Consider the following 24357-nt stretch of genomic DNA (forward strand, 5'->3'; position numbering starts at 1 on the left):
TGTGTAAAATAGGGGCCTTACATAAAGTGCGAGTTGAATGTTGGCTGAGTTGATATGTGTCTGGCTGGCAATGTTTAAAGGTACAGACTGTTCCCTGTCCTGTTTTTTCTCACTGGCCCTCTCACTCATTTCCTTTTGTCCTCTTTCTTAGTCTCCCTCAGTCTTTTCTTCCACCGCTAAAAGATTTTTTTCTTGAGTAGACAGCCAAAATCTGATCTATTCATCACATTTTGCTCTATAACGTCTATGTGCTCTTAAAGAGATAGTTTCCCCCAAATTTAAAGTTAATTTATTCACCCTCATATCATTCAAAATCTGAATGTGATTCTTCTGAGGAACACAAAAGAAGATACTTAGACAAATGTCCCAGTGGTCCATGTTGTTTGGTTACAAATAACATATCATCTTTTGTGTTTTGCATAAGTCATACAGGTTTGAAAAGACATGAGAGTTTATACTTGTTTTATCATACTGAACATGGACTCTGTTTTGGTGGAAGCTTTAAATAGTGTTTGGTAAAGGTCATGTTATCGAAGTTTCACTTTTAGCATCATGTGCCTTAAAAAAGGTGCACAACGCTTCAGTTTGGATGCACTTTACATGCTAGTTCCTGTTTTCTAGAATGTTCCGTTTGTTTTTGTTCCGCTGGCCACTCAACGCTTGGATAACCAAACGGAAAACAGAACTAGGCTGTCGTTCTCTCAAGTATGAGGCAAATGATGGGGAAGTGCACAAGTTACTTGAAATTTCTTAGGCTTACTAACAAAGTTCAACCAAATGAACCTTAATATCTTAAATCACCATTATTTCTGTACAGTATTATTCTTCTGCCAATTAATGAAATATACAACATCGGACACAATAATGATTACTGTAAATTAATTCATAATTATGACTGTAAATTAATGCATAATTATTACTGTAAAAATGTAATTATCATCACTGTCTTTCTGAAACCTCGGATGTCCAAAGTCGCTGATTTTCAGGAAATGCTAAAAACAATGTACCTTTAAAATCATTAAATACTGTGTTGTCAAAGTTGACAAGCACGTTTCAATACTTTTTATTGGTTCGATTTTTGCAAAACAGTGCAACTTCATAAAATGTGCACATCCAAAAACATTTAGGACAGGTGCACGATCAGCCAAAATACTACATGAAAAAACAAGAATCGGCACACTGTCATTGCTTCTCCCAAAATTTTTCATTTCGATTTTTGCAAAACCCAGTGCCAAACATAAAGGGTGACTAAAAATCATGAAATATATGGAGATTCAAGGTTTCAGAATGATAGCAGGGATATGATTATATGATCATTATACAAAGTGAGTTTTAAATATTGTAAAATAGTACAGTATTAAACCAACAGAACGGCCAGGTTTAGTCACAAAAGTTTTATACACCCCAAAAAGTCGGATAGGTTGTGACACAGAAAATAGATTAGGCCTGTTTATTTGATTAGTTTGTTCCATTGAAAAGGACAACAGTAAACATCAAACAACATAAATGAATGACAGGAATGAAAAAAGGTCCATCCAAACACACATAAAACTTAATACTGTACACAATGTTATTGCAAATGCAGCATTTAGTGTTTAAGTATTAAGGAGAACTTAAGAGGAATGCTGTAGTTATTATAAACCCCTGGCCCCTAAGACAACACATGCTTAAGACATTAGTTGGCCGGAGTTAGAAAGACATTTGAAGAACAATAAAAACCCCACTTAAACTAATACACAAGTAAGGGCTCTGCGAATGTAAAATACGATAGAAGCGATACAAAATCTGACGTCTACTTTCTGTCGAGTTTGCACAATGCCAAACCTCAAAATGATGTCATAAGGCGTAGGCAGTGCCAGGTGGGTGGAATGGCGGAGAGCTTAATGAGGCAATACTGATGAGCTTCAGTAAGAGATCCCCATTGAGTAACATTATAGCTATGACCTCAGTCTGGTTTCAGAATCATTTCTCTCAGCTCTTACAACTCGCCCTAAACCAGCGCCTCCAGAGCTGAACCTTGTTCCGCAGGGTCGCGGGGGCTATGCCGAGCGACCTCTTTTTCAATTCTCCTCTCTGGGTTCTCTGTAGCTCATTGAAGGCCTTGAATTCTTACTCTGCTGTGTACAGTCTCCAGAGGGGCTGTAGTGGAGGCTTCCATAAAGGAAGACAATGGCTCTACTTTACTTCCCTCGTCCTCCCCAAATCTCCACAGAGTCCTCTAGCTCGAACATTTGCAGAAAGTGGGCAGTGCTCAAAACAGCCTCTCTGGTCTTTTGGTGGTTTTATGTTGAATTATTTCTTTTCAGCAGCCTCGGCAGTTCACAGCAATGTTCTTCCAGTTGCGGTGCAGCCTTTGTTAAATTGCACGGCCCAACGGTTACTTTAATTACTCAACCAAGAATAAAATCACGTAAAAGACGTTTTAATGACGCCAAGAATTTGGGTAGCTAAACAGATTTTATGCATTCTGGGTGTTTGAAATATGGGGGATGGTTTTGAAATGCACGTCTCCAAGTTGCTGAGATGTTTTTAGGAATAAGCATGTTTGATCTGCGCTCTAATGTTTTTCAGATGTGAGAGGACAAACGGAGATGCAGTGAACTGTTGCGCTCCTAAATGATCAACACTCATCTCAGTATCAAAGAATGGGTGTAATGGTGTCATGTTATTTTAACACGTTACTTTTTTAAGTGTCGACCAACAGTAGCATTGCAACTTTTTCGGTACGGCTAGCTGCAGTTGTGTCTGAGTTTTAAAACATGCTTGTTATCTTTTGATGCAAATTGCCACAGCTAAACAGGGCTCCACACAGTATTTAAATTTAGTGATGCTGTCTGTTGTTTTAGTATATTACCCCAAGATAATACAGTGTGTGCCCTTTGAATGGTAAACCATGCAGACATCTATCGTGAACACATGTCAGGTAAACTCTATATATGTACATATAATAGTGGAGATCCGGTCATGTGCAAGTTACATGTGGTACATAACATCCTGTCTAAGGGAGTTCAGACATGAGTTCTTTCTGGTTGTGCAGAGTGGTTAGTGTCAGTGAAGTGTGTTAATGTGTGATTTCCTCTACCAGTTGAAGAATTTTGACTCCTCTCACTTTCTCTGGACCATCAGAAGATCTTCCTCTTCGTAGTCTTGGAAAAAGTGAGCGGAGCCACGGGGTCGGGAGTGGCTGAGGGTGAGCGAGGGACGGGGTATCTTGTTCGGAGGAGTGGAGGAGAGAGGGGCCACCGTGGCCCGCACACGACTCTGAGAGTGTCGAGCCTAGTGATCAAAAAGAAAAAAGGGAAAGGAGGCCAAAGAAAAGTTAAAAAGTGCAAGAGAGAAACAAGGACGGCTCTGGCACTATCACAGGATTTTTCACACATTTTTTCCATGAAAACCGTATTGAAGACTCAACCCAAGCCATGAGATTTTGAATCCTGTTTGGAAAATGAAAGGGGTAGAAAATGACTTCATTTTGCTCCTCCTACAAGTCATAAGTGTCTGTGACCTGGCAGTTGCTCTACAATGGTCACATGTTCAAAAGCATCCTTTTTAGACACAATTTAATTTTAAGGGCCTTCTCACTCTTCTCCAAAGAAGTATACCCCCTATCAGCTAATGTCCTCTTCATACAGTATGCATCTCAAGACTTTATGTCATGTGAAAATCATTGTGTGTTTAGCTCTTTTTTTATTTTTGAGGTAGTCATGTTCTCTATCGACTAAAGGAACAGACATGCTATCAATAACTTTTTATGAGCTGTTCAGTTTGCATTTTATCTTTAACCTATTAATGCATGTGACATTACAACGTGTCTGTGGTCGGAAAAACAGAAACCAGTCATGTTGAGTCTGATTGTGGACGGTTTCAAAATTAACCCACGGTATCTCTCTCATTCTCCCTTTCGCCCTTTTCGCTTTCCCCTTGTGTGGGTGTTTAAATAGTAGGCCAGTGCCTGGTTTCATTTTTGCTCTCTGGAGCAATAACTTCCCTGTTTTAATCTTACATACACACATCATTTTTTAATTCTGCTTTTGCAGGCAGAAAGTTAATAGAAAGAAAATGTACTTCACAGAAGTGGCTCATGTCACATTTCGAGCTCAACTAAAATGTCGTTTAAGTTGTTGATGCCTGACTTTGCATATAATCGGATTACACTTGATCTAATTAGGTCATGATGACTCACAATTACAGACACAATGTCAACATTCAGGTCATACCACCAGTATGGACATTTAGATTTGATAAAAAAAATTCTACTACTCTACACTACATCAATAATCATAACACTGATAATGCTGACTATAATGAACCACATGAATCCAGTGTAACATTTACCTTCAATAAAATGTCAAAAACAATTATTTTTATGATCAATTAAATGCTGTCCAACTGTATCTTAGACATTTTGTCCCTGTCTCCCCCTACTCTAACCTGACGCTGCGTGGAGCCCTCTGGTGGCCGACTGGCATCTCTGCGATGGCCACGACCCTGACTGTGTCCTCCAGCTGGTTGTGATGCGCGGGTGGGCAAGCCTCTCATTCTCAGATGCAGGTAAAGGTTGGTGTCCAGGCAGAGGGGGTTAAAGACAGGGTCCCTCTCAAGCTGCTCAAGGGAACTCTGGACACAGTGATCACAAACCTTAGTGCTATAAATGACATCATTACAAACATATTGCAGAGGTGATGCAAACAGTTAAATACCAGACGTTAGTTGTTTGCATGCCATTTCAATGTCTTTAATGGCTGTTTGGAGTTTATTAAATCAGGGACATGTGCTGTACATATGTGGTTATGTAATGGTACCTCCACAGTGGCAAGTGCATGGAGTGGGGGTTCCTCCGTTGAAGGAAGTAAAGTGCAGGGAAGCATTAGTTCTCGAGTCAACACTGGTTTCAAAAGCAGAGAGAGTGAATCCGTGGACTGAAGTATGTAGTAGGAGAATACACCAGAACCGGAACCCGAGCTCAACTCTGAACGCACCAACAGGAACCAATCACGTGTCTGACAAACACACATTTATATATAGTCATAAAAATATCCCTTTCACATCCCTCAGGCAACATAAAAATAATACAAATAAAATAACATCTGTTTTTGTTATGATTACAACTCCCAATTTTCTTGTTGAACTTATTTCTTTATAATGCGCTCATTTTTATTTGATCTACTACGTTTACCTTATTATTTAAATACTTCTGGAGAGTCTATAAGAAGCTAACTACTGTAAGTTTACATTTCACTACAAGTTGTACTTCGTATAACTGTATAAACCTTGAATCTCTTAAAACAGCAGTTCATCAGATCATTACAGTACACAGAAAGGCACTGACTTCAAGTGTGTGGCAGACAGCATGAAACATCTGGTGGTTTGATTCTATCTCATCCCAGTCCAGCTGCCAGCAGGAGGTTGGTCTGATAACAAGAGGCAGTCCATACAGCACAGACTGACACACTCCATCGGCATGAAGAACTCTGCATGACACACATACAGTAAAAACAACTTTCAGATCAGACAGCTAGATCTTCATCTAGAGCTGTAGGCTTGAATGTGACTGGTGTTTGTACAACATTTAAAGCCATATGTGGGTTGACTCAAAAATGACAAATAATAATGAATAATACTTTTACATGAAATTCTAAAGTAAAAAAATGTGGTTAAGACATTGACGTGTGAGAAGTGCATTTCAAATTGGCCCATAATGACTAGATGAGGAAAAGTGGTACAGTATGATTGTACTGTTTCACATTGCCAGGAAGAATGACCTCATGAGCATGCAAATCATATGCAAAATACCCAGAAGAGAATACAATGTATGACTGTGTTCTGTCTGAAAGAGAGGCCTCAAACATAGAGCTCTCTGTTTGACAGATGAAAAACCGACTCTGTCTTATTGACTTACACATCCTATTTTACTCCAAGAGTCTCACTTTTATTTTTCAGCTTGCTTTTACATTTAGTAAGTTTTAGAGTCTACGTATAAAAAAGTATAATGCAAAGATTAACGTCATGTATTCCTGATACTGTAATTGAATGTCTGAACATTATGCAAAGATTTTTTTTACATTGTACAGCACTGTGGACTTTACCAACACAATCTTGCAATCAGTTTTCAATAGTATTATTTTTGATAATTTATATAATAATATGTGAAGAATATATGTGCATACTACCACAAAAGCATTTACACACAGATGATGTTTTTTTGTAATTGGGAAATGAAATAAAGCCATTCCAGGTGTATATGGCTTTATTTCATCATTAGGGGTTATGGATATCCTGGCTTTTCCTAGCTTTGTTATGTTATTGAATACGGCCCAAGAGATAACATTTAGAGATGACATTTTATTTTTGGCTGAACTATTCCTTTAAGTTTTAAGAATCAGAAATGTAAAGAATTACAAACAGATTTTATGGTTCCTCCAGGTCAAAATTCCCAAATTATTCCTTCTTTGCAACTAACATGCTTTGATCTAATACTCTCGTTTGATGGCATGTAAGCAAAACCTAAGGTGTGACCTTACTTGACAACTTGTAGACGTTTTGGTGAAAGATTCTGGTTGGTCTTATTTGGAGGTTGGAAATCTTGCATGCTTTCTGTTTTCACTCCAACGTCAGCAGTGCTGGGAAACAGAACTGGGCTTAGAAGCCTCTCCTGCATGTCACACTTTAAACAGACTGCAGAGGGAGACGTAAACATGAGAAATAAATTATCATCACAGATTCAATTGCATAAACAAAAGCATCACTGAAATATTTATTTTGGAGATGTGTACAGAAAGAGTTGGAGTTAATATTAATATTTCACTGAAAAACTGTGATTAGCCCACAAGCTCTCAGTATACTGTATGCATGACGTTTGCATACCAGGGCCCGGTTTGTTGTTGGCAGGGTTGGGTGTGGAACCTTGTACTGTTAGAGAGGGGGGTAACAGCAGGTGGAGGTGCTCCCGGTCTCCACCTTGTTCATGCAGCCACATCTTCAAAGCATTTTCCACAGCCAGAACTGTGCCCTCCACCTGCTGCAAGTCCATCTCTGTGCCCAACATCAGGCTCTCTTTGAAACAAAGAAAAACACATGACATGACACATTAAAGTACACGGAAAATGAACTGGCCTGAAATAGTTTCCCACTCTTATTTTCTTTGACTCCTATTGCTTAATAGGATTCATAACACAAAGGCTGTGAGCCTCAAATCAATCATCCATCTGCTTTATAACTACTAAGGCTGCTTAAATGAATGACATTAAACACCATTTTGCTCAGTTTAGCATGCTTTAAGTTGCTAGCGATACATAGTATTTGCAAATGTGCATTCCTGGAGATACTGTGACATATGGTTCTGCTGTTGTGCAATCGGTCACTATTGCACTATTGTTGTGATTTCCTGCTAGAACAAGTTGCAGTACTCAGAAATCACCAGCAGAGGCTGCTGTAAAACTGATAAAAGAGTTACATTTTGGCATTATGGCTCAGAGTAGTTTAAATATGACATGTGTGTAAACCAGTTTTCCCTGTATATGGAATTTCTAATATAAAACAATTACTTATAAAGAATAACAATCATCATTCAAAATGATCAAGTGAATTATATTCTTTATAGACTTTAATACCTGACTGTATACCATTCAATCAAATGTTTATAAATACTGCAAGAGTTCAAGTGGAAAATGAAACCTATGTGTGCAAACACGGACAGGACTTTGGACTCTCAGTCCTTCTAAATTATTCATGTTTCTTCAGAACTCTATAGGGCGTTAAGAGGGTAATGGGGGTTACACAATACATCTTTAATCTTTCATTCCCAAACAAACTCAATAACCGAGAGAAAAGCCTGACAGCTACATTAAGAGAAGGAAAACATTCAAATCCATCTCAACCATGACAATCTCTGTCATGGGAATGAGAATGGGAAAGCATCTAGGGCATTTTGGGACAGATATGCACTATACTGCAGTGTATGATAATTGCTTTTTGTGGTTGTTAAAGGGGGGAATCATACCATCGGCCATATCCCATCTACATTTCAGATCAATGTTGTAAACATCTACACCATATTTATTGTGTCAACATACATTCTGCAAAGTCATTTCTGTGTTTTGAAGGTTAAACATAAATCAGGCAAAGTCAAACCCCTTCATTCAAATCAATGAGATGCAATACCACAGTCAAATTCTGCCCAAATGAAGTGTGTATGAGTTTAGCAATCTTTTAAACTAAAGCCAAAGTGTGCCCAGTATCATGCTGTGATCCAGTAAATGTGGCCCAGATGGAGAGAGTGAGAAAAAGACAAAGTGTGATTGGAGAGTGTGAAAGGCTTATGGAGTAAAAGGCAAACAACACTGACACACATTGTCAATCCCCGTATCACTTCATTTTGACACATAGATTACATCTCATTATGCCACTTCCGTCGCTATCTGCATTCATTTTTCCTATCAAAACATGAGCCGTCTATTGAGGTAACAATCCAACACTGCGCTTTTCAATTTATCATACAGAGCTATTAAAAAAGTGCTCGTCCCGAATTTATAGTTATAGTTCACACAAAACTGAACATATATGTTGTACCCTCATATTACTCTGAACTGCTTTCTTCCGTATAACACAAAAGGTTAAATGTATTGAAGTAATGCACTATTAATATAGTCTATAAGTATAAACTATAAAGTTGTTGACTCCTACATGACCAGTGCTGCTGTGCCTTTGATTTGTTCTAGGGGGCGCTGTGGGACCCATTTTTCTCTTTATTGGATAAACGACACAAAAGTTCTGCATAAAAAACTGCTGTGCGAACTTGTGTGCAGCCCTAACCCAAAATAAAGTCGTTAACCTACAGCCTCATGATATTTTAGTGGCCTTAAAAAAAAAATATTTCGCAGACAACCTGGGGTGTCGACCGTGCCGTGCTAATGATCTCATTAGCATGGCACTGTAAGAGCCTCAGCCACTTTTCTAATTCTGAAACAGACATGCTTGAGGCCTTTGCCAAGTTTATTTAGCTAAATGTCTGATTTCAATATAAAGATTTGAATTCAATGCATACTAATTAGGCGGGATGTTCTTCTTACAACTAAATCAATGGGTCAACTCACAGACGTTGAAACAACCATATTCCAGTATGTTGATGGATGGACCTCGCAAAAAGCTTTTAGTAATGATAGTGATCAGACAGGCAATGGCCTGCACTGGACATTGCTCCTCTGTGCCATTCATCAATCCACTAATCCTGATTAAAACTAACGGAGTGTAACTCATCATTTTTTTCCTCAAAGTGCATAAAATCATGGCAAGTTTGACATGCATCAAGCTTGTTATGTATTATGTAGTATTAAGTATTATGTCATAAATCCTAATAAGCCTAGACAAACGTTTTTCACCGATATATTGGACAATAATCGGTTGAAAAAAGCAATTTTCCACACATAGCCAAAAGTTTTAAGTAGCAATTGTTTTTTCTTCCGTATCATGACCGTATATCCAAGTGAAACAACTTCTGGAATGAGAAAAACATTTAGGGCAGGACTTGATTTCATTCATCGAGTACTGATTGGATGATTAAAAGTTGGGTGTTGCCAACAATGGAGGCAGATTTGCAATCCAGTTTGCAATCTGTCAGTATTTGGAACCCCGCCCTCGCGCCATTCTTCATGTCTTGTATACATATATTTTTAGTGTAAATTGTTTCACCAAAAAAATTGAGTAAATCGCAGTAAAACTTTTTAGAGTGTAGAGAGGTAGTTTCGAGGGGGGGTTAACGTTTTTGATTAAAGATTACAAGTGCAAATGAATTTATAAGAAATAATATTGTGCACGGATAAATAACTTTGAATGAATACTGCTACACTATGTAAATTAATTTGAATTGGCATTTTTAATTGCATGCTGACTTTAAAAACAGCCGATGATCAGGGCCGATATATTCTGTCAATAAAAAGAGGACAGGAAAATGCAAAGAATTTGTGCTCTATAGAAAATGGTAAGAAACATCACCAGTTTGACGTTCAACATTAATAGTCATTATATGAATTAATAACAGAAAGTTAAGAAATATTAATTTAATCTTCAGAATCGAATAAATGATTGACTATTGGTATCAGTAGAGAAATTTAGAATCGGTGCATTACATCCATTATCACAATCTTGCTAATCAATGTATTTGATTACCATTCATTTATTTTATAAAAATGCTGAAAACAAAAGAATAAAGACTGGAAAACGCCACGCCTGCATGTACAAAACCATTATTAAAAGGTGATGACTGATGATCACCTGTACACACACAATATTTTGATGGTACCAGCTGTGAACTGCTGATCTTTTACACTGTTAGCAATGAGAGTAGTTTCCTGAAATACAGACTGCTGAGTTCAGCTTCTGTACAGGATGGAGATTCTTCCAGGGTAGCATGGAAAATCAAGTCAAAACATCTGAGATTCCTATGAGGAGAAAAGCTTGGTCACATTCTACAATATTCCATTTTGGAATGTCACATTCACATGAACACTCAAAATCCTCCCAGTATGTCTTTTGGCAATCACACTTACCTAAATGTGTCAAAGAAATATACTTACTGGACAAAAAAAAAGGTTTATGTGGAGTTTAGGGAGGTAAATCTCGAATTGATGGCACTACAATAATAGATGCAAAGTGGCAGCCCATTCATATAATGACAGAGCAGTCATTTACATTTAGCAGACGCTTTTATCCAAAGCGAATACAGAGAAAATTAAGAAACAATAAAGCGATTTGTCATAAAAAAAGGCAATAATACAATAAGTGCTTATACCAAGAAAGTCTTCACAAACAGTTTTTTAAAGCTTTGTCTGCATACTATATTCAGATATAGTTGTCACATACATTACGAGAACAGACACATCAAACAGCAAAGTCAACAAGCAGAGTCGGGTAGAAACGACTCGTTCTTTCATCGCTGCATTAAACAGGTAAGTACTACACACTCAAAATATCTCTTTATGTTTGTAAGAGACTGAGTCAAAGAGAGACCAAGATCAAAAGAACAGAAAGGGAAAAGGAGAAAATTTTACGTTGGAATCCTCTACAAACAGAATCACAGCCGTAGTCACGTTCTCATGGGAAATGAACGATAAATGATGAAACGGAGTGTGAGGACGCACCACCGTGCCAGCCAGACACTCCCATGCACACACACACTACCACATACTCCTACACACATCCATAATCTCATTTCAAAGAGCAACATTTTCTCCAGTTTAGAAAGGGACACAGAAGTACAGAGAAAGCAACAAAGACACTAAATTTAAATATCAGAGATCCCTGTGTTGCTTTTTAAAATGATGCTTATCATAGTGCATAACCACAAAAGGTAAGAGAAACAACTAAGAAGCAATTTGTCAGAGTTCGAATGTCATATATATACATATAAATAAATACATTTATGGCCATCACATTTCTGTATGTGAATTTTCATGTTTACATATTAAAATAAGTTTATACTGTATATGTGAATATACTGTATATAACATTCCAATAGAGCTTGTTCGACGTCACGCTGCGTTGAATGTTGCGCCATCTTGGGAGGATGGCTGCTAGTGCGTTCAATGCAGTGTTTTGTTTTTCTTGTTTGATAAGGAAATATAACTATGGTAGGTCGATCTTGCTGTGTTAAAAACTGCAATAGTATTACGCAGAGTCGTTCAGGAAAAGCCCATGGTTCTTTCACTTTCGATTTCTCCATATATCAAACAAAACAAGTAACGGTACATATCAAAACAATAATAGCAGTGGAGTATTAAAGGGGTCATATGGTGCGAATACGTGTTTTTCTGTGTCTTTGGTGTGTTATAAGTTGCCCATGCATGTATTAGACACGTACAATTGCAAAAATTAAAGTGTCGGAACAAAAGACGCATTCTATCTAAAAGCGAATGCTCACCCAGACCTGCCTGAAACGCCTCGTGTAACCACACCCCCACAAATCTACGTCAGTTCGTGGTATGATTTGACTAGGACCACCAAAATGTATACGCAAGTAAGATGGGTGTACCTGTCAGTACAATTGCGTTGGAACCTGATGTTCCAAATATGGTAAGAGGCGTTACATTTCCGTCACACGCTTGCAATATTCGACCAATCACTACGTACTGGTTAACTGGCTTTTCAGAGCGATGAGCTTTGTAAAAAATATGCGCGTTTCAGAGAGGCGGGGCAAAGAGGAGATACAAACATGCAGGGTATGTGGAAAATACAGCGTTTTTTAACCTTAAATCGTTACACCTTACATTACATCTAAAACAAACGATAATATTCATTTCAGCCGTGTCATATCACCCCTTTAACCTCCCAAGATGGCAGCGCCACTGCAACATGCAACATAGGGCGTGACATCAGTTTCACATTCTCTATATTTGTTTTGGACATATATTGTAATGTATATGTGCAAACTTTAAGCAGAGAACAATTTTTTTACTCATATAATCTAATGCTCTTTCCCTCAGATGTTTTGGGATGTGGGCAGAGGACACTAATTCTCTATGATCTATCTGAAGAGACAGATGAATGTCTGCATCCTCAGACAAAGACTGCTTCTGATGACTCATAGTTAATCTGTCATGCTACTTTGCATGGATAAATGGAAGTTATGGATATGCTTTGTTTTGCAGATTCCCTTCAGGCAAAAGACGTTTTCGACATCTCCCTGCTTACTACGTTCTGTTTCCTTTTATTGCAAGCCTAAGTTAAGCTCACAATTTCTATACTCACTGATTTAGACATCATTCTTTATATATATCCAAACAACAGTTGCACATGCGAGCTCAGCAACTGAAATGCTCAGGTTTACATGGAGATTCAAATTTAAAAGTATACTTGGGTGGTTTTCCGAGTTTTTGTGTAAAAAAAAAGAACACTACACTCTGCTGCATTAAGTTATATGTAGTCATAAAAAACAGATCCTGCCCTTAAAACCACTCTTAAGTGAATGCATGTGTACGCATGTGCAAACAAGACATCTTAAAGGAGTAGTTTACCCCAAAATGAACATTCTCTCATCATTTACTCATGTTTACGCCATCCCAAGTGAAATATGATTGACAAAATACACCCCACCCCCCACAAATGATGCAAATATTAACCAAAATGTTTTTTTATTATTAACCATAATGTTTTTTATACTACTGCTGTAGTTTATAATACCTAAATGTTAAATAAACACATTTATAAAACGGTCAGTTCTGGTCCTTGATTCTGATTGGCTGAGCGGAGTTCTAAGCCGTTATAAAATACCCCAATATATAACGGCTGACCGCACCACATAGCCTAAATATCATTTTATTTACTTTATTTTATGAAACCTTGCTAAGCATAAGGAATAACCGTTTTGTAAAACTCCGCTTCGCGTCGTGCCACAACGAGCTTAGCTGTTATAAAATGCACTGTAACCCACTGCTTCGTGGGGCTTATTGCTTTATTATGTTAAAGAAAAGTAAATGTGAAAACACATTCTTAAATAAATATGTGGCAATGCAGGTACTGTTTAGCATTTTTCTGCTTTTCATTATTTGACTATTATTACAGCTACAGTACATTGGCTTCCAGAACCCATCAAGTGTCAAAACTTCAGGAAAATAAACCTACATGACAAGGCCAACATGAACAACCCATCTACACTCCTACAACAACATCGCTGTGGAAATAACTAAAAAATATTGAGCAATGCACATCAAAATTTCAGTCATTTTTAGTTTATGATTATTTGGGTGCACTGCAGTGAATGACTTGGCATAATTTAAAGAGCACAGCTTAAAACCGAGAATGAGAAAACTTGTCATTTTCAGAGTAATAGCAACAGATGGTTGGTGTACGAACACAGAGAAAGCAGCCTTTCAGCACAATTAACAACGAAAGACAGCACATCATTCTGTCTGTTGTAATGGCCGGCAGCAGCATGACGCTAAACACCTATTTTGCTGCAAGCTACCTAACGACTGCCAACATATCCCAAAAATTCCACACGCTCACACCCACTCGCACTTTATCTTAACAAACAACAGCCTGAGTGACATTAACATATGTCCTGCTTTTCACATCAGCATGTTACCCTAATCACGCCATGCAATTACCATGGCAACACTACAGGCCTAAAGGCGGGTGAGATGGAGATTGAGAGACATAGGTGGTACAACAGGACTCTTCTGCTCCCATGATTCTCCCAAACCACACAGCTAAATAAGCCGCTTTTGAAATGAATAAAAACAGTATGAGAAGTAAAAAGAGGCAAGAGATATAAGAAAAAGTGCAAAATGATGGAGATGTTGAGAGGTAACAGAGAGAATGACATGTAGAGACAGAGAGAGACCATCAAGATACAGTATGCTTTTTTAGCCACGGAAAAATGGAGCATGACAACATTTTTCTTAAAACAAAAATCCATAATGAAAGAGGTGGTAACTTGTTTAAGACTCCTGGTTGGACAAACCTGGAATCGTACAGGAATTCAGGAACATTTCAGAAAATTGTACCAATTACTAGAAGAATACAGTTTGGAAAAATGTAGGCACATTTGTGTAATCCTATAAATGAATAACCAATGCATGTATCATTATGAAGATGTATACATTTATTTTACCTGCAGACTTCTTCCTGCTCATTTATTTATGCATTAAATTTGCATTTGTTTGTTTTTTGGCAAATTATTCACTTAAACTGCTGTGCAAGCAATCTGAAAGGCAAAGGTCAAATATTCAGTGGTTCAAACAGTCTTATTCATCACTAAATAAACAAACTTTAATGTTATGATCATTTAGTCACTTTTGTGAGCAATTGATCTCTCTTCAGGTCAAGAGTTCAACCACATACTGGCAAGAGTCTATGATTACAAGAGCTTTTATCATAATAACACCAACAAACCCCACAGTTCTCCAGCACAGCGTCCTAAAATAGGATTGAAGTAGTGAGCCTGAACTACGTGTAGGACTAACACACAGCATCTGTCCTGGGAAAAAGCAACAATTGTTTCAATCTAATTATTCTTTTGGTAATCCTAACCGTTTGCATATCTAGAAGGAATTAGTTTGTAGATTTATTAAAGTATTTTCCACTCGCTGGCCACAACAAAATGACCTCAGATTTGACTAACTTTGTAAGGATGTTTGGTTCCCACAAAGTAGGCAAACCTGACCCATAAACATGCTAAAGGATCTATTTATCAACTCAACTTTATTTTTTTTTATTTTTTTTATATAGCGCTTTTACAATTTCATTGTTACAAAGCAGCTGTACATGAGACACATTGACAAATACATGAGACAAATACAAGGATAACCTTGTATTTATACAAGGTTATCCATCCCACAAATATTTCTAACAATACAACTGCACAGCCAAGTTAAAGGATATTTCAAATTATAATAATTGGTTTGCAATCGCCAAGTTTTGCTTATGTTGCCCCAAACTGCCAATTCTCATGAAAATGAATGACTGCTGACTGTTATGTCCACTTACTGTCACTATTGTGTATTAACAAAATGGCAAATATTCAAATCAATTCCAATTTTATAACAGGAATGAAGTGGTCTTAATAGGCTTTGGAAAACTCTGTTTACAGAACCTGACCCAGAAACTGAAAATCAGTTCAGCCAAATAAACATACTCTTTCATACATTATGCACACAAACTCTCTCACGCAGACCAACTCTACAGTCTTATTTCCTTCCTCAGTTAAAATGCTGATTATGAGCTCCGCCTTAGCAAAGTTTGTCTGCTGGAAGTTAAAAACAGGATGTCAGAAAGGGAGGGATGCGAGACCTCAGTGTCAGCTGCTCACACCTGAAATTGTGGGACAGTGTGGAGCAGTCAGGGTCAAAACTAAGATAGGGAGTTGTGTGTTAAACTGTTTGTGTACAGTCGACTGACATGAGGCTGTTATCCCATTAGCCGCTCCCCTGAGAACAATCAATAATAACACTGGTATGGACTTGATCCAGTCTTACACAATGGACTACATGACCTCAAACTTCCCTTTACTAGACATGCTGCTAGATTACAATGTTCAGTGATCCGTCTACAACTGTACAGTAGTTCAGTTGACATAACTGCTAATTCAAGAATAGGATTTACTGTTACTGTGCTCTTAAAATATGTCATGTTAACTGCTCTGTTTCATTCAAAATAAGTTTTCATTTGATTGAAAGGAACTGTTGTGATTTATTACAAAGCTGGAATGTTTTCCTCTTCCTCAGACATTATACAACGTCCAGCCCACCCTACTTTCCAGGGATGTAACCTCTTTGGGTTCATGGCAGTGGGACACCCGGAAGGTTTGATCTAGTAATAGAAAGCAAAAGAGCAGCCCACTTATTCCACATACTGAAAGCAGAAAGGAAAAACATGGAGACGTTTAACTCCAATAGGCGTTCCTATGCTGCTTCTCACCAGCCAAAATTTCCAATTAACATTCTTACAATCCTCACTGCTGACAGTCAATAAATTAGAGCAGTGTTTCTGCCACCCACACTTTCAAAGACATTAAAGGAAACCAAAAGTCTACAAGACACTCAGAACTATGCTGACAAAAGACTAAGCATGGGCAGGTATGAGATTTTGACGGTGTGAAAAATATCACAGTTTCACAGTATGTTGCAATTGCAGCTTCAAAATGTTTATTTTAAATGTCTGGGTAAAAACAGCCTTTTCCCCATTGAACATAATGTATTTCATTTTTAAGCAACACAAAATATTTGGAACAGTAATAAACGTACAATATGTCAGGTTAAATCAGTGGTTCCCAAACTTTTTGAAGGCATGGCATCCCTTTCTAGTAATTAGTTTACATGCATTCTAGTAATTAAACTTACATACATTTTTCTAAATAACATTAATTATCAGATCACATACAGATTCAAGTGTTTGGCTCTGTTTTATAAAATTGGCGACTTGTTTGTTCTTTCACCCAGAGAATAACATTTCACTATGGTAAGAAACCCTGAGACAACCACAAATCCTTAAATAAAGTAACTGTGCGGAAAACAAGGTCTCAGAGTCTTGGCAGAAACCTAAACACAAAACAAAGCTTCACACAAAAGCAGTTTTGGACTGAAATTGGTTGGCACATGTCAGCCATGTCTTTTAATTTAATCTTTTTAATACTAAAAGCAAAGTATCCCTGTATCCCTGCTGAACTCTCCATAATTCCACTTTGGTAAATGTTGTATAGGTATAAAAAGCAATAGGGTTTGTTTAGTTGAACAGCGACTTCCCTTTCTAATTTTAACTACATGAGTTTCGTTACCTTCATGGTCATTGTGATCTTCTGATGACGGCGTCTCTAGGCTACATGTTGGGGATTGGTCTGAGAGGTTCTGCTGTAGGCTGATATGAATAACCAAAAGTCTGCGTAGACTCGTCAGATCAGAGCTTTTGAGATCTTTCTCGAGCTGTCTCAGGAGCATGTGACCTGATTGACAGGTCAATACAGTCACCTTATAAAACAAAAATGCATCAATGTTAGTGATTACTAAAGCATGCAGTGAAGCTTAAACAACAGCTAAACAGGCATGTGTGTGTACAATACATCAACCTTGTGTACTCTAAATGGATTTAAAATACGATTAGCAACAGAAATTGTGGCTTCCGAGAAAATACGCTTGATTTGTTTTTCAGTAAATCACAGCGGTATTCAGAATAACATTTCCAAACAATACTTAACGCAATGTACTATAATGGCTCTGGTTTACGACTGCAAAGATGAAAGCTGTTGATGGTCATTTGCTGTCTCTCATGTTGAAATGCATTCCAACTCAAAGTATGAGTGAAATGTTCCTCACAAACAACAGAGAAGATCTCTCTGAAGATTCATTGTATGAAGAATAAGACACAGCAGATGAGCAGAATTAATGTAATGATAACAATAACCATCAAAGCCATCTCCTCAGCCACAAAAATAATTCATAAAATGTTCAAAAATATTTCTTCGTGATCTGTTGCCTATTTGAACAAAGACAGTCAGAAGATCATAAAATAGACATCTTTGGTATAATGACAAAAGCTCTGTTGTACTCTCACCGCAAGGCGCAAAGAGAATGAGCCCATAGGCACCATATAATCCCATTTAGAGCACAAAAAATATTCTGTATAATCTGATTAAATGCACTTGTCCTCTGCTCTGCTTCCTGTGGGGGGGACATTAGTGCTAGGTTTAAATGAAGCCTGCTGAGAGAAGAGTGGCTGCTGAGGGCCATGTGGTATCTGCTAGTGCACCAACATCTTCATTTAGTGATGATAGTGTAGGTTAAATGATCTTTGAATTCAATGGTATAGGAAATCTGAATGTGAATGCCTGTGCGTTTTTTGCTTGTGATGTGAGGTTTAAAGAAAGCATCAAGCTCTTAAACGAAGCCGGGGCCAAATGCTTATAACAAAAGAGCGCCATCACCATGGTTTAAAAAAAAGAGTAAACAGGCCAGGTCCTCATTAAGTAACAAGGCCGATTATCATATAGGAATTTAAGATTGAGAAATTCAATAAGCCTCAGATTTTCTTTCAGTATTAGAGATCCAAGCTGTCACCTCCACACAGTTGCTGTTTATGTCCCCAAGAGCTGTATGACACATGTATTGTTTAAACTGCTGCAGGCTGTCCAGTACTGCCTGTTTAAGGAGTGCCCCCCGCTGCCGAATACAGCCCTCCTGAGGCAGAGAACGCAGCTCCTCCACACAGCACAGAAGACGTGTCAAATTCCCTTTCACTTGCTGCAGAAGCAAAAGAGATTAGGGAAGAAATAAGTGAATGGAAGATGATTTATAGAGAGGTACTGTATGTAGTTGTATGTCCTATTCAATTATGCCTATCCTTACCACGAAGGGTAGAAGGCACTCTAGCTGTGCGCTGATGGCAGAGATGCTGAGCAGAGGCAGGCGGACAGGTCCTGCCAGACTGCTGGCGATGAAAAAGAAGTTTTCCAAGGCCTGACACAGAACAGAGCATATTTCTGACCACCAGGGGGGCGATGCGTCCACTATCAACACACGGGATGGCTGTCTGGTAAAGGATGAACTGCATGCTTGAAGGATGGAGGAAGAGCAGGATCTGTTTCTCACACTCATGGTTCTTCTACACACAGAGAGGAAGACATTAATGCGGATGCAGTTACACTGGCGAGGTTGGGGAGATGCACAGGAAAATTACAAAAGCTATTCAATTATCACTCTTAATTTATATCTTTTCCAGGTCAGTTTTCGTTTGTGTGTCATTGTCTGTCATGAAAGGTCAAACTTTCCTCAAGAAAGGTAAAATTAAGCCCACTTGAATTTCAAAACCAGACAGAGGAAGTAAAACCCTTAATTGTATACATCATATGGGTAGAAATGAATGTGTCTAACCCCTGAATGATGGTATGTACGTTATACTACAACAAAAACACAACACAATTCCCGCAGTTTCACATAAGCAGCTTCCGCGAGACACCGGTGGTCTCACATCATGTGACCAAAAATGCTCTTCTGAGTAAAGAATAACGATCGGGCAGCCTATGTATGTTCTTTCCTTTAAGCTGTAAAGCACAAAGAGTGATATTGTTGGCCATACCAGGGCAGATGGGGCCAATTGGTTAAATAAGGCATCGGTTCTTTGCAATCTAAGAACTCATCAATGCTATCCCACTTGACAAGAGAGCTCTTTGAGCGCAATAATGCTGCGCCTCGGGCTTTCCCTCCGTTTCAAGCACGACACAGGCGACAAAAGACACTTTGTCCGCTCCGTAAACAGCTCCACGGACTCGCTGTCCTGGGACGAGCAGCAGATAGTGCTGCTGATGAGAAAGCTGAGGAGGAACGAGGACCAGAGAAGACAGCAGGTGTCTCTTCAGTATTCGTGACGTGCGGCCCGGTAGCAGATGTCACTCAGAGACACGCACGCGCTCTACCGATCTACGTGTTAAAATGTGTTTGGTTTAAATTCAAGTACTGTGTATATATTACATGACAAATATCAATATTAATGTAAATAACCGTATATTTATTGTATGTAGAGTATTGAATAAATATTTCCCGGTCTCCACTAGTGTTAAGTGAAATCTCGCGCGAGCTGGGCTATCATTGAACGTTACCTTGAAGTGATGCAGTTGTTGCTGTTTCGTAGTGTAGTAAAAGTGTCTTCAAAGGCTTTGTATTAATACTTCATGTAATGTTTTAACAGAAAGAAGAGTAACCAAAAGGCTAACTACATCACATCGTAAATATCCGTTGTCACAGTTCACGTGATCTAAAGGAAATTGCACGTGACACAAGCAGGTGAATATTAGGCTATGATACAACTTTCTGTATTACTTTATTAAGTTCATATAATACAAAACAATACATTATGGGCAAATAACTTTCTGTATTACTTTATTAATTTACACCCAGTTTAACAACCATTTAAAGCATTTATTTTTATGGGTTTTAGGTGGTCACCTAAATTTTGCCTAATTGTTCCCAAGGTGCAGTTTTAGAGCTTGTGAAATAAAATCAGAGCTGTTCAGTTTCCTGCATGAATAAAATGATTCAAGCCATGGCACTGTTGCAGACTCACTTACTGGGGTCTTAAGAGGCTTTTGCTGAAGGCTGGGTTGTGAAATCAGACCTGACACATGAAGACGCATCACCTCTCCGGTATATGCAGGAATCAGCGTGAAGCTTCCACATCTGTTTCATGAAGATAAGGGGAGCAGGCCAAAGGCTTCAATCCCAGTAGTGACGCTGCCTGACAAAATTGGCAAAACAGAAATCCAAGCTCTGGAATGCTTGGGGATGTTTAATCTCAAAACAGTGTCTACAAGTTAAGAAGGAAACAGGAACACAAACCATAAAACACTTATGGTTCATGGAGTTTGTTTAAATGTTTTTCAATCCGGGGCCTACTCTGTAACTACAACAGGGAATTGCAACATATTTATTCAAAATTGTGCTCAGATGCTATTATAAAGTCCAAATGCTGAGACTGAACATGCCAATTGTTGTTACATGTGCATGATACGTATATTTCACTGGAAAGGTGAAACAATACAGTGAAAATCCATCCTTTTGTTTTATGGACTTGTATGCATTAATATTCTGAGGAATCTCTGTATTATTTTGCATGACCTATTTTGCATTTCCTTTTCCATTTTCACATTGTGTGAGTTTGATTAGCTCTTTCTCGGTACCCCTAAGCCTCTTAATCTAAAATCTGTTCAGTCATGAACAAAACCGCTATTTATATAACATTCTTGTGCCTGTGAATCAGTGATAAGATCAACACGTCTTATTCTAATGGTGATGCACATGGAGAACAAATGCAGTTTGATTCTGTGGATTTATCTATGTCTTCTAGTTCAATGTTAAAGTAATCTGAATTTATTTATTGAAGTTTTTTGACTGCCTCCATCCCAGCTTTTTTGTATTTCATTTTGCTGAGATGTTTGACCTTGGGTACATTACATAGCAGGCAAAATCTGAAAGACTCTGAATCTGAGAAAAGTAAAACCTTCAGCTGTGAAATCATGACGGGCAGTGACTTTAGGTCCTTAGCCCAGAATCCCATCCCCCCATTCAATCATGTACTTATCGACCCTTCGCTGTATGATTTACTGTACTTTGACCTCATTTTCCAGCCTATGCTGCATGGCCGCCTGTGTGATTGCAATATTGCAATTTTTTTAAATCAAGGTCTTTCCAAAGATAAGTCATGAGATTATGTCTGGAGAAGTCTGTGGGTGAATTTACACGATTTACCAAAGTGACATATTTTGCAATAACAGGTCATTCTCAGAAATAATTGTTTACAGCATGCGTATATGTATGTGTAATAATCATAACATACTGTCAGAGTCACTTTACTTTCTTTGTGCTGGTTTGTGAGTTTTCTCTGATGGCATTAAATACAGACTGCAGATACAGGTTATATAAATATATGTTTGACAGTTACATTGAAGCATTGTATGGCTCTGTATAGAATGAATGGTAGTGCTAACAAGAATGTCAATTAAATAGCAAGCTTAAGGGGTTCCCTCATTATCCTATTCATGAGTTTATCGCATACTGCCTTATTATGTCGTTTGAGAATGGAGGTGAGAAGGCAGAACTTAATGGAAAACAGAAAATCTTCACACCTCTTCCGCTGAATAGGATTTTTCTATGTCCAAACTCCTGTATTTAAATAGATGGCCTAAATGAGAACTGTGTTTAACATAGACAAATACAGTGCCCAAATTCTATCCGAAAATTGCCATGAATTTTCCATGCTCTCATTTTCCTTTGTGTCCTTTTTTCATTCACCCTCTGCTAGCGCCCATCAGAAATCTACAAGTACCTCTGAGAATCAAAGGTCTTCACAATTGCAATTGGTGCAAGTATTTTTTTAAACCTAATCCAGTCCTGTTGTCATGGAAATGGTCCTCTCAAATAGAGCTTTTGAAAAGTCTAGCATGAAATATGAATTTGAGGGGGCTGGATTTGAGTCGTAATCTTCTCACACATGGAAAAGGAATAAAGGAGAGGAAAGGTGTAAAACCGGGACGACTTAATTTTTCTCACTCAGAATAAAGAAAGTCTCTTCTACAAAGTGTGTTTAATTTGGTGAGAGTAACTGGAATTTTGCTTGGGGTTTATATATTTCATACATTACATTTCTAGATTTTGATAACTGTATTTTCACAATGTAGAATCATGAATCTCTTTTCTTGATTCTTGATCCAGAAGAGCAGAAGTGCACATGTCAACACAAAACACAACATCAGTCTCAAAATATTTTACATTTATTTTTTTATTTACATTCATTTACATTATTACATTTTATTGTAATACTCTTTGTTTGATCTCAGTGTCATGTGTTGTCTTTGAACTTTATCATCACATGGAATTGTTTGATATAGTTTTTTTTTCCACAGCTGTTTTTCATACAGCTGTCATGGTGACTTGGTTTTTTCAAAGCTGCCACAAAACCTGTCACAACATGGAACAATATTCCATGTTGGACAGGAAATGATAGGACGGACAGAGGAAAAAGTCTGAAGTCTGGTTTGTTTTTAATATTTCTCATGTTTTTCAGTCGAAATAGAATAGTGCCTTCAGTTCCGTGGTTTATGTATTTTTCTTATCTTTAAATTTTATTAGCTTTGGTTGAAAGCAGACATCCCAAAGCAGTGGGTTTCGAATTAAACTGTTGAATCACTGTGCAAAACATTTTGATGTTCTCTATAATGTTCTCTATAATTCAACAGCCTTATCTGTTGTGTCCATGAGGAGTCTACCGGCCTGTCTCGAGAGAAGATAAGACAATGTTGATTGGGGAACCTGACCTCTGAAGTCCTTCCTTTGTTCCAACTGTGTTCCTGATTGAAGTATGGAGAATGAGAGCAGCAGGGCATGGCTAATGACTAATTACTGTACTGAAACAGGCCATGACGTGTTGAATGCACTCCAGGTACAAAACACAATACAAAGCACATTTGAACTGAACATCATGCAGATAGTCAATGCGTTCAGAAACTCAAAATGACTTTCATACAGTATGCACTTAGTTTTTTTTCCTGAAGGCTAAATGGCATTTCTCTTTGTTGCTCGCTCGCTCACTTACTCACTCACTCTCTTTCTCTCCTTGCATTCTTTTTCCTCACCCTGTACTTCTTGAACTGTAACAGTTGGTTTCCTCAGTGATGTCTCCTGTTGTTAGCATACAGGAAGCAGGTAGTGATGGTGTGTGGCCAGAGGTCAGGAAGAACAGGAACAGGACGTAAAACCTTCAAAGACCTCTCAATCTGGTGAAACAGAAAAGTAACCAATAGGCCTATGGCCAGCGGCTAAATGTAGGCTACATATTTAGCTGCTATAAGTTCTTGCATGACATAATTCTGAGACATACGCAAAACATATCAATTATTAAATGATCAACGTTTCCAAAACATTGATTTTGAAAGCAGAGATAAAAAAGTACTAATTAATTGTTGTTATTTTCAAACTTCTGACACCACATGTCACATTACATATATTTTCATACCATAAAATAATACGAAATTTAAATTACAGTATAACAGCTTTCCCCTGACAGAAGTAGGGGGGTCTATGTAAAAAAATCGATGTTATAGGCCCAATATAAAATATAATACACTTGTGTCCCTACTTTTTGTCAGCAGTTTTGACAAACCCATACTATTTAATAGGCTACGTAATTTAAGTCGAAGAATCTTGCACTTAAACATAAAACATGCTTTTTATCTTGCACTTATAAAAAGCATGTCTTGATACACATGCTTTTATCAATTTCGCATTAAATGCACAGTGAATTGGGTTTTTAAAATATATATTAACCAGCGTGTGGCGTCGCAGGTGTACGCACGTTCATTGTGTTACGTCATATCAGGTTGTA

At 37.9% G+C, this 24357-nt stretch overlaps 1 protein-coding gene across 1 annotated transcript; it reads right to left on the minus strand.

The window, feature by feature from the left end:
- Window positions 1–3105: 3105 nt before the first annotated feature.
- Window positions 3106–19079, minus strand: m1ap (meiosis 1 associated protein). Its single transcript, XM_057326760.1, has 8 exons — window positions 18831–19079; window positions 18543–18725; window positions 17267–17456; window positions 6865–7053; window positions 6522–6675; window positions 5330–5471; window positions 4803–5000; window positions 3106–3276 (listed from the first exon to the last, which is right to left on the minus strand). The coding sequence occupies exons 1-8, from the start codon at window positions 19077–19079 to the stop codon at window positions 3106–3108; spliced, it is 1476 nt and encodes a 491-aa protein (XP_057182743.1).
- Between the last annotated feature and the right edge of the window lie 5278 nt (window positions 19080–24357).

Source organism: Triplophysa rosa, linkage group LG1 (genome assembly GCF_024868665.1).
Source record: "Triplophysa rosa linkage group LG1, Trosa_1v2, whole genome shotgun sequence".
Taxonomy (NCBI): Eukaryota; Metazoa; Chordata; class Actinopteri; order Cypriniformes; family Nemacheilidae; genus Triplophysa; species Triplophysa rosa.